Source organism: Colias philodice, chromosome 26 (genome assembly GCF_061535455.1).
Source record: "Colias philodice isolate Cphi_HAF_F1 chromosome 26, ilColPhil1 Martin Lab GWU primary, whole genome shotgun sequence".
In the NCBI taxonomy this organism is placed as follows: Eukaryota; Metazoa; Arthropoda; class Insecta; order Lepidoptera; family Pieridae; genus Colias; species Colias philodice.
The window spans coordinates 7,823,275-7,840,714 of record NC_143111.1 but is presented as its reverse complement, the minus strand read 5'-3'; the positions used below and the strand labels follow the sequence as shown (position 1 = coordinate 7,840,714).

General features: G+C 34.0%; 2 protein-coding genes and 1 long non-coding RNA gene across 8 annotated transcripts in view; 2 read left to right on the top strand and 1 right to left on the bottom strand.

Annotated features, from left to right (window-relative positions):
• The window catches only part of Ubr1 (Ubr1 ubiquitin ligase), a 53,483-nt gene extending 51,163 nt beyond the window's left edge, over window positions 1–2,320 (top strand). For all 5 annotated transcript variants that reach the window (XM_089711372.1, XM_089711373.1, XM_089711370.1 and 2 more), the window contains exons 28-29: window positions 160–351; window positions 804–2,320. In XM_089711372.1, the coding sequence (XP_089567498.1) occupies window positions 160–351; window positions 804–950 (339 nt within the window). In that variant the 3' untranslated portion in view covers window positions 951–2,320. The remainder of the gene's footprint in view (window positions 1–159; window positions 352–803) is intronic.
• Window positions 1–15,224, bottom strand: part of LOC149477027 (putative Ras-related protein Rab-33) — an 85,948-nt gene extending 70,724 nt beyond the window's left edge. Inside the window, exons 1-5 of one of the 2 annotated variants that reach the window (XR_016317752.1) lie at window positions 14,925–15,224; window positions 13,847–13,966; window positions 13,197–13,346; window positions 12,483–12,596; window positions 10,956–11,279 (exon numbers count right to left, since the gene is read on the bottom strand). Coding sequence is in view for 1 of the 2 variants with exons in the window: in XM_089711409.1 (XP_089567535.1) it covers window positions 11,202–11,279; window positions 12,483–12,596; window positions 13,197–13,346; window positions 13,847–13,966; window positions 14,925–15,125 (663 nt within the window). In the remaining variant the exon portion in view is untranslated. Of the gene's footprint in view, window positions 1–10,671; window positions 11,280–12,482; window positions 12,597–13,196; window positions 13,347–13,846; window positions 13,967–14,924 lie in introns of those variants that run through there. The other variant, XM_089711409.1, reaches the window with a different exon arrangement.
• A 572-nt stretch (window positions 15,225–15,796) lies between these two features.
• On the top strand, window positions 15,797–16,487 carry LOC149477026 (uncharacterized). Its single transcript, XR_016317783.1, has 3 exons — window positions 15,797–15,885; window positions 16,061–16,265; window positions 16,307–16,487. It is a non-coding gene; the product is annotated as an uncharacterized LOC149477026 (long non-coding RNA).
• The last annotated feature ends 953 nt before the right edge of the window (window positions 16,488–17,440 follow it).

The following is a 17,440-nucleotide window of genomic DNA, read 5'->3' as shown; positions in this document are numbered from 1 at the left end:
ACACGTTACGGTGCATTATATTGTCCATCTGTCACACGTTACGGTGCATTATATTGTTCATCTGTCACACTTTACTTTGCATCATACTGTACATCTCCGGTGCATTACACTGTACAATCTCTGACAAATGAATTACTTACACGTTATATGGCACTACAGTCGGGCGGTCGCAGCGGCTCAGGAACCGAGCTGGTGGGCGCGGTGGTGGCGCACGCCACGTGGTGCGGCGCGGGCGCGGGCGTGTTCCTGCGCGTGCGCGACTGCGAGCTGCTGCTGCTGGCGGCGCCCTCGCCCGCGCGCGGCGCCCTGCTGCCCGCGCCCTACCTCGACTCGTACGGGGAGACCGACCAGGTGGGGCTCGGAGCAATTAACAAGCCTGGAGAAGCCTCCCCCCAAGTGCACCCAGCACTTGGGGGGAGACTCGAAGGACCAGGAGGATGATGTCTTAAAGCAGGACTTATTTCAGTGGGAGACAGCTATATAGCTTGTCTAACGCCATCACTTCACATTCATACATACAGGCGATGGATACTTCGAAGCTGTATTTTAATAGAGATTGCGAAAGGCCTTGAAACGCTCAAAAATTGTGTAGCTGCTACTCTGTTGCTTTAAAAATATAGTGTTGAAAAACTGTCTTAAAACAAATGGTCTTAAAACAAAATTTAGCAGTATTTTTAACTACAAATCACTGACACCATATCCTCTTTTAATAACCCTCTATTAAAACACTCACTTTTTTAATAGAGGGTATCGAATTTCACTCATCAAATAAAATATTTTTAAATATAATTTTCTCCCCACAGGGCCTCCGCCGCGGCAATCCCCTGCACTTATGCCCGTCCCGCTACGAAAGCCTTCGCATGACGTGGCTCGCGCATTCCGTGCACGAGCGGATCGCGCGTGGACTCGATACCAACATGATACTGACAAACACGTGGCAGAACATGTGAACCAGGGGGACTCGTTACATGCACTTGTAACGATGTATACCCCCCTGAAAAAGAAGATGGAGAAATTATGTATACCACCCCTTAATCGATAAAAAATGAAGATTTGATGGAAAAACTATGACCACCAAGCCCTATTATCGAAATGAGAAGATTTAACGCGATGTGAACACACCCTAATCGACATAATTAGAAGATTCGATGAAGATTGGAAGAATACGTCTGAAGTGCATAAGGACGTATATAGGAAAAGGAAGAATTGATGAAAAATACGTGTGATGCGTCTATTAAAGGACGTTTATGGCCAAACAATGAAGAGTTTGTGTAAAATACGTGTCAATATCTGTAAAAAGACGAATATACGGAAAAGGAATACGTATCCGGCTCGAAGGACCATGTGTTTACTGAGCTTCTATTTGGCTAAAACGTCTGATAAGGACTTTTGATAATAACTTGAAGATTTGTATAGCTTTGTACGGCTTTTAACTACGAGAAAATACTAGAAGTTTTGATCTGGAATTATCTGTGTTGTTGCGATTAACGTCATGATATTTTGTAAATGATCGTAAGAGAATAAAGTTCGAAAGAGTGTTCTTTTCGATGAAAGAATATTCTATATCTAAAAGTACGTGTTCAGTCGTGAATTTAAATATATACAAATTGGAGTTATGTTGTTTTAAGGCAACCATATATAACTCGAAGAATACTCGAAAGTTCGTTTAAAAAGTACCTGTTTCGAAATGGCGCTGTGAAGCAGTAGTTATTTTAAAGTTTCTCGCAGTAGTTATTCATAGTTATCTTCCGATATGTATATGCATTAAAGGTACTAATTTCTCTTCATGATATAATTGTAAAATAAAAATAAAAAAATTTATAAAATAATATTTTAATTTTACGAGTTTTTAATGTGTCTCTAACATAAATAGTGACGCGCAAGTCGAGCGACGCCCGGTTTACGACAGTGTATTCGATACGTACAAGAATCGTCCCGAAGCCGCGCGTTTTTTTCGCGTGTTAATATTTATGGTGAATAATTTAACACTAATTTTCGCCGTGTGATTTAAAGCAAATAAGAATTAGTCATATTTCGTGAATAGTATTAAATTTTAGTTATAATCCCGGATGTAAATGGCGTGCGAATGAACTTGTTAATAATATAAGAATTTATAGTATTACCACGAGAATATTATGCTTAAACAATTTGTTGGATCGTTTGTTTCTTGGTACTACTGTACATTGTATTTTAAGCTGTGGCTACACACGCGAACGAGCTCGTATAACGCCCAGTTTATGTGTGTATTCACAGCTTTAGTTGTTACAAATATAGCGTTTTTTGATCTAACTAGTGTTTGAAATAAATTGCTTAATTTAAACTACTGTATTTTTATTTATATCCTGCCACATAAACATTTATTAACAATCCGGCTCGAAGGACGAAAATGATGGTTGAGTAGATATAACAACATAAATTGAATTTATTTCTTCCTAAACCTACAGCCTACATCACTACAATTAATATTATACATGCAACCACCTTAAAACTCATGTTTGCATTTTATAAAACATAATTAGTTTAAATATTTTCTGAACCTAGATGAAATTAAGATGTTAACTATCCTATTCTTCAAGTAGAATAAAACAACACACAGTGTGAAAAATTTTATAGAATCGGTAGAGTAGATTGGGTGTCCAGCGGACAAACACCGTAACACTATTATAGAACGTCGGATAAGTTATCCCTACACATCTATTTAGGGTGCTTTTACATCAATTATGTGCGCGGATGTGTAGCGAGGAATATATTTTTAAAGAACCAATAGTATCGCTTCATATCAGCCTCGCTCAGCACAGCTCTGGAAATGGCTCATCAGTGCTAGGTTTTTGCGCATACAAAACAAGCGACAGATGCATGTGAATGTTTATTAGACATTTTCTTCTTCGCAACGCATTCTCGCACGACACATTTTCCTCGCACAGCTTTGGTTGAAACTCCCACGCATTATCACAACACAGCTAGACATCCTCGCATGACACAATATATCCTTCCCATTATTTGTGGAAATGCACCCTTAATGGCCACAAATGGCAGCAACAATATACAATAGAATCTGCCATCGCTACAAATTGACAAGCATATGAGTTAGGCCTTTTTGGTAATGGTTCAGTCACCCTACCAACAATGACGACAACCACGACCTAAATTCCCATCCTTCCGAAATTTGTTCAAAATAAAATATTAAAATTTCCCGAAGTCTTTTCTTTTCGAGTTTCGCGACGAATCGATCAAATAAAATCAGCAAGCTTTGCTGCCAACTTATTATTTATATTTTACTACATTTACGTTACGTTAGCTTTTCCATAGCTCCTCTCAACTTTCGGGTGAAATCTTTCATAGTTGGCACTAGAGATACTCTTGTTACAGCTTTCTGCTTAATTTCATACCTAATTTAAGTCTTATATTATGCTCCCGCATTTGCAGTCTTATAAAGACTCGCGCTTTCAATGTTGCGTCGTTGAAAAATCCATAAAACGTGATTCAATTTTGCTTTATGGTTGAAATTACACACAAATTTTAATTCATGTATCAGTATAATATAAAAAATTTACCAAAATATTAGGTTAAAATCATCCATCGTCACTTTAAAACTTTATTTTGAACTGATCGCCAACTATACCAACAATACAGAATTTTCAGGTATTTAAAACTTACAATAAAAAACTTTGCAGACCAGTGCAAGTGTTATGTGAAATTTAAAAAATAGAAAATAAAAACAGGCCAATTACGAATCGGCCTCGCGCACTGAGGCGAGGGCTGCGAACAAACCTATTTTTTATTATGTTGTAACCTTGTTGTAACCATGTTGTAACTCTAAAAAGTATACTTTAGCAATTTTTCCTTTATCTGTGCTAAAGGATACTTTCATACTTTCAACCAAATTTCAAGACTCGTTCACCGTTCACGTGGAGTACAGATTTTTTACAGATTTTACAGATTTTTGATTCCCTTGCGAATGTCGAAATTTGCGATAATTTGCAGCATAAATAGCTATCTTTTTACTGCATTGGCATAAAAAAATTTCACAGCTTCAAGGGACCGTAAACTTGAGTATTCGATATAAATTTCAGCTTGATACCTTCATGCTTTCCTGAGAAAAAGGGTGTTGAGTTTTTGATATGAATAGGTATCAATTTAATACGCGTAAGCGTTCATGAGTAGGGGGTTGTAAGATTAAAATTATTAAAAATATTTTTATGTATAAGTGCAATTAAAAATTCATGTTTTTATATTTTTTTCTATATCTGTTATAAGACGTTACTTTGTACCAAATTTCAAGACACTGTGTTCATGGGAAGTACCCTGTAGGTTTTGATTCTCTTGCGAATGTCGAAATTTGCGAAAATTTTCAGCATTAACGGCTGTATTAAGGTATGAAATAAGGAGGTAAATAAAACACAATTTCAAAATATAACAATACTTTTTATTAAATAAACATTGAATTAACCACATGACAGTCACGCAAACATTTCATAGATGATTATAAAAATATGTACATACATAATTTGCAATGTCTAGTCATACAATTCACAATAATAAAAATACTATATATATGTATACCAATAAAATAGCTGCGCTCTGCGATTAACACTTAAAATACTAATATTTTTATTATGCATTATTTCCAAGGATAGTAAGTAGGAAAGGAAAGTAGCCAATTTTGAAGATAAGGATATACGCTTTTTTCGCAGCAACAACTTAGTTCAGTTGATTAAAGTCTGGGCATTGAATTACAATAAACAACTTGTCTCACAATCTCGCTCACAAATTGTCCAAAACTCTGCCTACGTGATTATTCGGCAGAGTTTTTAGACTACAGGCCCATGTTGAAAAATTTATGAGTCATTTGAACCTTTTAATATAACGAAGCGATTATGAGTATAGTTAATAGTTGTTTATAGTAATTGACGTAGGTACACGTCTAGGCGGTCTAGCACAGACTGTGTAAGTGTAGCTACACTTACACAGAACATTATAAATGGAGCATAGCAACTTAAAATGCAAAGCTAAAATTAAAATTAAAATAAATTATTACTTAATACAATGCACGTTTTATGGATATTTTAGCCCATAGTTCATGAATTTTACAAAAGTTGGCTTTTCAAAGTTATAATTTCTTCAACTTAAGCAAAAAAAATACATTTACTTAGTTTAACTTAATGAACTAAATGGGAATGTTATTTATTTACAAAAATAGAGTTAAAAAAAGAGATCATAAGCGAAATATGAAAACTACGATTTGGCAATGAGGCAAAACAAAGTTTATGATTCATCTGCTATTCACTAATCGACATTAACAACAAAAACCACTTATATGTTATTATTACTATATACCAGTCCAGTCATTTGGTTAGATTCTAGTTAAACAGGAAACTTTAGAGAGATTATAAAAAAGTTTCTATAGTATTATCCATTTTCCATATTTCCACCTCCTCGTCCATATATAAATTATTATCATGTTTTCATCATGGTGGCGTGGAATGAAAAGAAATGAATGGTTAAAGTAGAAATTCAAAAGTAGCACATCAAAAACTATAAGAACTTTTTGAAACCTCCCGTTAAACTTTTTTTGCATAATTGGCCGATGACTGTACTACGTGTTAGGACTGGTTACGACACCAATCTAGGACTTAAAAAAAGACCATAGATTTCGTTGGCAACACTAAAAATTAAGTATTCATAAGTTGTCAAAATTTGACATTTCATTCTATTCCGCCATTAGTTTTAAAAATGGAGTAGCCTTTGTTTTTCGCTCCGATTCGGTGTTTAATTTCGATTGTAAAATCCGTTTATTATTAAGAAAATCCGCAAGGAAGTGGGTACAAAAATATGTTTTAAGTGTTTTTGTATTCGATTCAGTAACGTCAAATATTTCCCGATTTTGTGGCAACTGGCATGATAGATTATGTTATCTAAATAACATTCTATGGTGTCCACAGGCGAATTTAATTTTACGGGGATGTCATTTATGGATAAAAGTAGAAATTCAACTTTTAATAAGGCTTACGCTTATTGTATTTGCTCTTCTTTGTTAAATAAATTTTACTATTATAAATGTAGTGTTCCAGTAAAAGAAAACGATTGTCCATGAAATTTATTATTTTGAGAATGTTTCTTAAAGAAATTACATTCCCGAACAAATGGGAAATACGATAAATGCCAAGCGACATAATATGTTGCTAAAGATGAAAAATATCTATATAGATAGACTTTGCGATTGCTTCGAAGTAAAAAACCACAACTTACAATGTTACTCCCATTTTGTCACCGATCCCGGGCCGTCAATAGACACTTCATTAAAAATACCAAAGAGCTTATTTCGAAATCGTTATCTTATATATTAAAATAATATTACCTACTCAGAAAGTAGATATTTTTACGCAAAATATTCAAGATTTTGTAAATAAGAAATGTTATTTGGGGTACAGATTTGAATCTCATGTGTTAACAATGAAAGAAGACTTCCACCGAATGAAGAAGAAATAATACGTAACAGGTGCATCCAGTTCATTGTACATTTGGTTCGTGAACTGAAAAAATGATTTCCCGAAAACTTAAGACTAATGAAAAATATTAAAAGAATCAGTGTAGATTGCGCACTGTCTAACAACAAAGAGTCGATCGCTGACCTGATGTTACATTTTTTTTTAATAAAGATCAAAAACATGTAGCGAAAGTTGACGAGCAGTGGCGTCAAATCCGTTTTCTCAGTTGGAAAAATACAAAGAATACAAACAAATTTTGGTACGAGGTACTGGATTTCAAAGATATAGCTGGAGATAACAGATTTAAAGATTTAGCCACATTTGCTATGTCTTTATTAGTTTTACCGCACTCTAATGCTGTAGTAGAGCGATTATTTAGCATGATGAATGTCGTCAAGACAAAACACAGAAACCGAATGAAGTTAGATCTGCTATCTTCAATTCTCACAATTCGTGCAGGTTTAAAACGCGTAGGAAAATGCTGCAATAACTACATGTTACCGAACAGCGTAGTGCAAAAAATTGGAAATAAAGAAGTGTATTCTACAAAATCAGAAGTTGTAGAAGCTGATTCTTCCGAAGATGATTTTTAATCTATATTTTGTTTGTCCCTCATTTAACACATCCCTAACATTGAAATCTTTGAAAATCCATTTCTCAAAATAACTAATGAAAAATATTTAAAGAATCAGTGTAGATTGCGCACTGTCTCACAACAAAGAGTCGATCGCTGACCTGACGTTACATTTTTTTTTAATAAAGATCAAGAAGATGTAGCGAAAGTTGACGAGCAGTGGCGTCAAATCCATTTACTCAGTTGGAAAAATACAAAGAATACAAACAAATTTTGGTTCGAGGTACTGGATTTCAAAGATATATAGCTGTAGAAAACAGATTTAAAGATTTAGCCACATTTGCTACGTCTTTATAAGTTTTACCGCACTCTAATGCTGAAGTAGAGCGATTATTTAGCATGATGAATGTCGTCAAGACAAAACACAGAAACCGAATGAAGTTAGATCTGCTATCTTCAATTCTCACAATTCGTGCAGGTTTAAAACGCGTAGGAAAATGCTGCAATAACTACATGTTACCGAACAGCGTAGTGCAAAAAATTGGAAATAAAGAAGTGTATTCTACAAAATCAGAAGTTGTAGAAGCTGATTCTTCCGAAGATGATTTTTAATCGACTTTTCGTCTTTTCTGCAATAGTTGACAAAGTAGATGACAAAACTCAATGTCAAAACCACACACCACAGGCCGAAGACCTTACGTTAAAGAACAAGTTACTTGAAAGTCAGGAAAAAAATGAAAACTTACCGAAAAATTCAACTACTGCAAAATAAGCTTGCAACCAGCCATGGTGAAAGTACAAATTGATCCTGATTAGGATGTCATGATAGGAAAATGCCAAAAAACAACCTCAAAAAACAAAGATGTTCACATCAGCAAAATGTAAACTTTCGATTAACATTGGAAAATGTATTGTGCCATCTCAATTGAAAAAGAATTTGCACTGGCCGGACGATGTCGTCCAAAGAAAAAAAGAAAGCTCAGAGAAAAGATACCTTTTTGCATTGACTGGTGATCAATGGAGAGAGTATCATGAAAAAAAAAGTAATGAAAGAGAAACTTATTGAATTAAGAAAACGGTTGATTAACAATAAGTTGATAAGAAATCAGTTGACACATCTACAGACGGAACGGACATTGAAGTGAAATTGACGATAGCAATTATGAAATAGGAGAATATTTATCTGAAACTAATGGAACGGAAATACCGACAAAATCTAGCAATTCAAAGAGAAAGCTGCTGCTGCAATGTCAATTAAGATCAAAAACAAAATTAACAGATAATATCTTGGAAAAAATAGACATAGAGATGGACCGATATGTTGAGTTGAGATCCAAACAGGAGAAATTATCCAAATTCTACAGGCCCAAATTATCACGAATGGGTATCCAAAAGATGGCAAGTGATGCCGTGGACGATAACAAATGCGCTGGGACGAAAAGCTGAAACTTACCGCGGGATCCAAATGGAATGGAATGAAGCTACTGGAGGAGACCTTTGGCAGAAGGCACACTGAGTTGAGAAACATTCAATAAACAAACTAAGAAAACAACAGAGTTATACAGATCATTGTCACCCAGTAAGACGGCACGCGCTGACGGTACGTGTGCAGTCAGCGTGAGACTAAATTCAGCCTTACAGGCTAAATAAATAACGAGACGCAATGTGTTATTTACAAATTATTAGGCTGTTTCTATTTGTTCGATATTAGTGTGCAAAATTATTAATAAAAACTTTGTTATGCATATACATCGCAGTTTTTTTATATATTTTCGACCATTATTTTCAGCTTTCAATTGAGTATATAAGTGCAAGATTGCGTCACAAGGTCCACCACTACATTTTTTCTTCCTATTACTATATAAATTCTTTGTTATATTTTTATATTTCTTTTAAAATTTCATACATTGAGCTAACATTAAATGTTTCAGTTTTTTGTTATAAACAATATATAAAATGCTTGTTACCCATTGAGAATACAAAAAATACCAAAATAATTCTTAAGTAGTCCAAGACGTTACGACGACGTACGTTAATTAAAATACACTTAAATGCTAAATCAAAAATATAAGAAGAAATATTTAATTACATAATTTTCCATTAAAAATATAACGATTTATATACTAAAAATGTCCAGAATATTGAAAATATTGATACATATTGATAATAATATTGATACATATGAAAGTGAACTGATACTATTTTTAATGCTATCCACTACACAAATATATTTTTTTATCTGCATCTACACCTATCACAACTCTATGATCAAAACTTGGAAATCTTATATAAATATATTTATAATATCGGCGGACTAGTTCGTACGACAGTCTTTCATGAGCTCTTTGAATGTTCGTAAAGTATATAATTATTTACTATGACTAAAGTATAAAAATATACATATTTTTGCTAGTGTCGAATGTCACCGTAAGATTGTAAAAACCGTTCGATTACATTCTAACTGTAACTGTAAAAAAATTGTATGTTACGGATCATTTTTTTTTTCGACAAATTATAGTCTCGCGAGATATATTATGTATACATATATATATATAATCTAACGGTGTCTACAATTTTACGGTGACATAAATTCAGTATACAATAAATAGCTTGGTTTATATTACATGATAAATGGTGTAGATAGGTCATGAGCAAGCAGTTGTCTCGTTTTCGCTAACTATAGTTGAATCATACCATCTCATTTCGACGTCTAATCGTGTGTGCGTTAGTGTGCCGTTTTTTGAAGATCGAATGTTGTGTTTGCCACCTATCTACACCTTATTACTTATACAATAATTGTTAGCAATCATTTATATTACAAAGTTCTTGTCATGGGATGCCGTGATAATTTTTTAATTTAAATAGATTTTATATATCTATTTAATAATCTCTGAATATAACACCTAAATATAGAACCTAACGATGATTTACCGAAACACGTTATAATTTTATTATAAAACAAATGAGTGGAAATATGGAAGTAATTACTTTTTAAAATATATCTATTTAAAAAGGTAAAAAATTCAGATATTATTTTGATATGAACTTTTATTTTCATTTATTTTAAAGGGTTAAATTACGATCTTGGGTTAATTCTAATTTAAAATTGGAACTTCATGGATTCTTTGTAAGATTTAAATTTGGCACAAAATTTCGTTGATGAGCAAAATAAGTTTTTGTCCCCAATCCCAACTTTAGGGACTTTGGGAAATTTCACTAAAGATTATTATTTCTGGTAGATAAGAGCTGTTTAATAATTTTTTCAGTACAAGAAACAGTGTACCAAGACACACTTTTATATTATGCTTGTTACGCGCGAAAATATAGCATTTTGAGATATTATCAGCTAACAGTTGGCTTGTATATTTCTATAAATTTAAAACTAAATAATTTAGACAAAAATCAAATGTTTCACTTATTCCCACGATGTTATTATAACAATATAATTTTGGAAGTAGGTATTTAGTTTAAGTTGTTAGCCCTTGTTTTTTAATTTTATGTTATTTTTCCTGATTACTTTTTACTAAGTATACATAGTCTGTGATTGTGCGCATACTTGTTCAACATAATATGTCCTGCAAAGCATTGAAAACTCTTACCACAAATGTCTTAAAGAAGGATTATCCAGTGTGGGAAAGGGATGGGGCTAGACAATTTCAATGATTTTGTCATTATTCCACGCTGGAATGAATACTGCTTTAAGACATCATGGTATGTGATGATAGATGTACATGTTTTAATATGGTGTATATTATGCCTATTTATTATTTTCTAATAGCTTTCATTTTGGCTTTATTGGTTGGAAATTCTTCTGTTTTTTTTTCTTCCTTTCTAAGTTTTAAAAATCTCTTGATTGTATTTACCGAGTGGTTTTCACTTTAAAATAGAGCCACTTTTTTTGACGTGACAACGTCTTATAATTCGATAGAGCCGGTTGCACGCACGAAAAAACGTGACTGCGGCGTTACCTCGCTCTGAGGCGTTCCATGTAAGGCTTGAAGTGCAAGCGAGAGCGCGGAACGAGCGACAAAGAAGCACAATCGGACGTTGTCACGTTCAACTATCGTCAGTTAACCGACTTTACAGACAACCAATTTTTTCAACATAAAATAGAATATTTTTAACAGATAAAATATTAATTAACTACAGAGGCAAGTGTCATTGCGGCAGCTTCGTTTCTGTCGTGGCAGAGTTACTCGCCTTGGCCCTTGCTCTCCCTGGAATTATAAAAAATATATACGTTTACTTGTTTACTTATAAATAAAAGATTGAACTGAGTTTAAATGTGTTTTATTTCTCATAACTACCCTCTTACTTTTTAACAAATCACAACTGTTAAAACTATTAAGCCTATTAAATGACAGTAAAAAAATATCCACGTGACATTGTATAAAACTTTCCTATGAATTGCAATATGCAATGTGGCAATCATGTTCAGGCCGGTTGCAGAGCTTCACCGACCATCAGTGCGTATGTCAGTCGCGCTTGTCATATGTATGGAAATACCATTGAGTTACATGTACTACGTACTAGAGAGGACATCGCTAGAACACTATTTGTAACACGAGTTAGAGTCAATCGTCTCAAACTCATTTTTGTTACATTGATTTGCATACATATGACAAACGCGACTGACGTACGCACTGATGGTCGGTGAAGCTCTGCAACCGGCCTCAAAACTAGTGTACTTATTGCTTATTACAAATCTCTGCCTATACATGCAAGGGAAAGTTTGGCTCCGGACAACTTTTGAGCCTGATTGTGAGTTCAACTTTGGTACTATTATTTAAACTTAAAGTAAATATCATACTTGTATTTAAATTATAGTAAGTACTAGCTTTCCGCCCGTGGCTTCGCCCGCGCAGTTAAAGAAAAACCCGCATATTTCCCGTTCCCGTGGGATTTTCGGGATAAAACCTATCCTTAGACAGAACGTCTACGTCATAATGATCTATCTACATGCCCAATTTCATGCAAATACATCCAAGGAATAAAAAGTTTCATACAAACTTCTATCCCCTATTTTACCCCTTTAGGGGATGAATTTTCTAAAATCTTTTCTTAGCGGATGCCTACGTCCTAACATGTACCTGCATGCCAAATTTCAGCCCGATACGTCCAGTGGTTTGGGCTGCGCGTTGATAGATCACTATATCAGTCACCTTTGAGTTTTATATACATACTAGCGGTCCGCCCCGGCTTCGCCCGTGGTACATATTTACGTTTTCTCTACATAAGAACCATCCTCGTACTTCAAGGAATATAATAAAAAAAGAATTATCGAAATCGGTTCAGCCCTTCTCGAGTTATGCGCTTACCAACACATTTTGCGATTCATTTTTATATTATAAGAAGATATAGATAGTACATTCAGTAAAGTTAAAAGTTAACGTTAATTGTAGTATTTTTGGTGGACTCACCTCCACACTTATAACTCGTAGTGGTTGCTTGGAGTACAGTTTGTGTGCGAGCGTCATGAATATCGACTCCACATTGTCACATTCTGAGTCTAGTAGCGCTGACGTCTCGAACAGCTGAGAATTTTATCAGAATATGTATTATTTTTATATAATTATCACTTGTAATATAAATATAAAGTTCTCTGCCGTGTCTGTCTGTCAAAAACAACTGCACTAATTCTTAATCTGTCATCACCATTGATTTGATGAATTTTTTTGTTCACCTACTTATTATTTTATGAGAAAATCTTGGTTACATAAAAACTTGGATAAATGGTTACTTAATTATTCTTATTAAAGTAAGATGAAATGTAAATTTCTTAGTATCTATATATGAGCCGCCGCATAAGACTTCCTTTAGATAGAGGTACATATATTATAAGAGTTATTAAACACGCACCTGAAAATACTAATACATAGTATAAATCAGAAGAGTTTGTTTGTGTGCTTGAACACGCTAATCTCTGGAACAACTGGTTCGATTTAAAAAATTCTTTTAGTTTCATAGATAGCCGATTTATTGAGGAAGACAATAGACTTTATCATCACGGTAAGACTAATAAGAGTAGAGTATAGAGATTATAAATTTATATTTATAAATTTTTATAGGAGTAGAGTAATACGGGCAAAACCGGGTGGGGCACAGCTAGTTTAATATGCAAAAGGGACACTTACCGGCATGCCATATTTATCTGCAAGCCGCTGAGCGTAAGTAGTGGCCAAGCGCGACTCGGGCGTGCCGCAGTCGCACTTGTTGCCGACGAGCACACGCGGCGCGCTCATCAGACTGTGAGACTCTATCTCTTGCATCCAGCTCGATATTGACTACGAGTTATTTATCTATTTAACACTTTATTGTGCAATAAACCAAATACATAAAATAACAATTTTACAATAAACAAAAGTACTAAGGGCGGCCCATCACTATGCAGTGATTTCTGCCAGGCAACCGCAGAAAGCCAAAGAAGCGAGATATTCTGACAGTCAGTGTGTTGTGGTGGTCAGTCAGTTAGTTAAGCATGTAAGTAGTAGCCAAGCACGACTCGGGCGTCCCATAGTCGCAGTTACAAGTTATTTATTGTGAAATAAGTCAATTACAAGAGTATATGTTAATCTGATATGCCTAATCCACTGAACCCATGTGGATGAGATTTCGAACATATATGGACTAAAACTTGGGAAGGGAAATGTGCTAACTTTTGTCAAAGAAACTTGTTAGTTCACATATAGCTATCACACACAAATTATAAACTGATACAATAAAGTGTAAATTAAAAAAGAAACACAATCATAGCTACAAAATAAACAAATATACTGCTACTCACATGGAATGTCTCTGGCTTGGTGACATCATAAACTATAACAACAGCGTGCACATTCCTGTAGTAGTGCTGCACCATTGACTTGCGGAACCTCTCTTGCCCAGCTGTGTCCCATAGTTGCAGCTGAAATATAAGTTAAGGTAAATATGTTTCTATCCACACCTTCACTTAAATGTGTAATGTGTATTTCACATTATTGGCAAAAATACTTTTTTAATTCAAAAATCTATCTATCCTTAAATAGATAGTCTAGGTACTGCTGCTACAGTACCTAGACTCCTATTTCATAATTCATAATCAGTACATAGTATAAAACAAAGCCGCTTTCTCTGTCCCTATGTCCCTATGTATGCTTAAATCTTTAAAACTAGCAATGGATTTTGATGTGGTTTTTTTTAATAGATAGAGTGGTTAAAGATGAAGGTTTTAGTATATAATTTATTATGTTTTAGACAAAGCGGGCGAAGCCGCGGGCGGAAAGCTAGTTTGAAGCATAAGAGAGAAACACATATTTGCTATTTGTGTTGGTTTCACAACTATTAAATTAATTACACAATTGGTAATCCACATAATATACTAAACCTGCACCAGTTTATAGATATTATTTGGAAATATACAAGAATTCAATAATTTAGTTGTGATAAAACAATAAGGACAAGAACAGAATAAAACTAGACTAATTACTTTGGCACTTATATTTTACAGTATGGTAGTATTGAAAGGAATAAAATTGCATTTTTTATAATGTTCAGCTATTTTGAGATGAGAACAGAACACACATACAAAAAAAGAGACACATTTCATGAATATTGTTTTTATTGTTATCTTGAATAACGGAATTCCAGCATCATGTTTTTAATATTAATGAAATATGATATCGCAAAAGTGGTATCTACAGCATTAAATCAGAGCATAAATCCAGTGTCACGTGTAAACAATTTATTTCTTTGTTATTTGTATACATTTCCCTTTCAAACCAAATGGTAAAATAAGTAGGAACAGAACAAAGTATTAACAACAAATTTTAAAAATTACATAGTATCTACAACTTAAAATTTAAAGTATATAATAAATACGGTACCTTTATATCTTCGTTACGTATTTTTATAGTCCTTTCTCTGAAGTCCACACCAATCGTAGCCTCAGATTTATCTAAAAACTGTCCTTCGCAAAACCGATAAGTGAGGCATGTTTTGCCAACCCCAGAGTCACCAAGCACAATTATCTTGAATACCTTCTTTTGTTGCAAACCAGGCACTTGTTCAGTAACGGAATAAGACATAGTAGAACTTAATAAACTACAAATTTCACTTACACGACTGAGTATTGTTTTATTATTGTTTTTACAAGCTGTTGTCGCACGTTATTATTGACTTAAGAAATGACACTGACAAATGACACAAGAATGAAGAATTGAAAATTGAAATTGGAAACATTATTTCACTTTTTTTATCATTTTTATATCGCTGTCACAGATACAAGTCATTTTGTACAAATGGTACATTTCGATGGTAGATTCATATTGCCAGATGTATAGAGCAAACAAGAGTTCTTTTTAGAATTATTGTTAGCGTTTAGTGTTGAAATAAACTGTCACAAATTTTGCTTTACTACCTATGGGCGTATGCAGAAAGAAAGCTGGAAACTTATAAGCGCTTAACAGCGCTGTTAACCCGCGCAGGAAAATATTATATGAACACGCACCGATAAGCGCTAAACAGTGCCGACAAGTTCCGACAAGTTTCAACACGCACTGGTCAGCGCTGGGCGCTGCCATATAAAATTTTTCTTGATCCGCTTCAACCTGCTTCCTTTGTGTAGAACGAACCAGCGCTATCAAGCGCCGGTAAGCGTTAAGTTTCCAGCTTACTTTCTGAATAGAGTTTGGCTAACAAAAGATGAGACTGGCTTTTTATTTCGAAAATTTATATGGCAATACTTATAATGACGTAATTGTCGTGTCAAAGTGAAAATTATTTCCGCGATTTTAGTGATTTCTAATTGAAAACGAGACGAAAACATTGAAATGCGACTTAAAAAAGGTTCTTTTTACTATGATTAGTAAATTTGAAAAGAAAAAAGTTGAAAGAGATGTAGTTTTCAAGGAAAAACAAGAGTGTTTACGTGAAATATCTCAATGCATTGTTAAGTGTGACTTTGATATTTTGATACTATTCATTTTGATTGCATTGTTTAATATATTTTATTATTTTGCAGGTAACATGGATGATACCAATAGTCCAGTTATAAACTATTCAAGCAACAATAAAAAAAATTGAATGATCTGTTTCGTTCAAAATGAAAGACACAAAATCAGTATCTTGACGAGATTTCTTCTATGACCGGACCATGTTATTCGTGTTGAAGATAGTATAAAAAACGAGATAGAATACCTGCAGAAATGGAAGGGTTCTTAGTAAGAGTCAGAGATTATCTCTGACTCTTACTATAGTATATATATAGTATATATATATAGATAGTGATTCTTACTATTCACTCGCGGTTGAATTTTTAGATTGATTAAACAAACTTTAATTGTATTTTTATTGTGTTTTTTCTTGCTTTCATTCGGTGTTCTTTTTTGTCTATCTGTATCACTTAACTGTACTAAGTATATTACATAAAACAATATTATAAAGATGAAGAGTTTGTTGTTTTTTTTGCTCGTAAGAGAAAATAATAAATAAAAGTATTAAAACTATATTTCCAACTATAACCTAAGTTGCCATATGTTGATTTTTTGAATTTGCCGCCTTTTTCCAGTCTCATCTTTCGTTAGCCAGACAATACGACCTTTACGATTCTGTTTTTCAGTAGGTATTATTTATACTTTTTTGTTTAAATAGTGGATTGAATAAATTCCCTCATGGCCAATGGTGTACTTTTTTAGTATTTCCAAAAACGTCGGAATTCCCGAAAAATGAGCGACTTTTACTAACCACAAAATAGTTATGTCCGTCTTCTACCCGCAGTTACCATAGTATAATATATTATACTGCACAATACTGTATAGCTTTGGAAATAAATCAAAATAATGAGTTGGAAATTAAACTAAAACAAAAATGTTTGTGGTTTTATGAAACCACGGTAAAAGTGAAACTGTTCGAACGGTTCCGAACACTGCTTTGTGTAACAAAATCTAATACCCATTACATATTTGGATGAAAAAATTATTATATATACGTTTATGATCAATTTTTTTCATCCAAAACCTCAACCCTTTTTCTTTTATTCTCTTCTGCTGCTGACAATATCAGAACTCCCATTTTTTGGCGTTTTGATAAAGCAGGTGGCATTTTCACACACGTCCTCTCGTTAACTTCGTTCGATTTAAATGCCATGCTTGATGCGCGCACGATCGTCAGTAGGATACGACAGTAGGGACGACGACGCAGCCGACGTACAGCGGGGATGGACCGTGAATAAGGCGCTTTACTAGATCCGGTCAAGATTCCCTTTCTGTGTAAATTTAGAATAATAAATTTCGTCTTCGGATGAGATTCATCAAATGAGAAAAGATGAGAATTGATTTCTAATCTGGAATGAGACTCGATTATGTATAACAGTAGATAAGAGGAAGATAAAAGTTCTATGTTA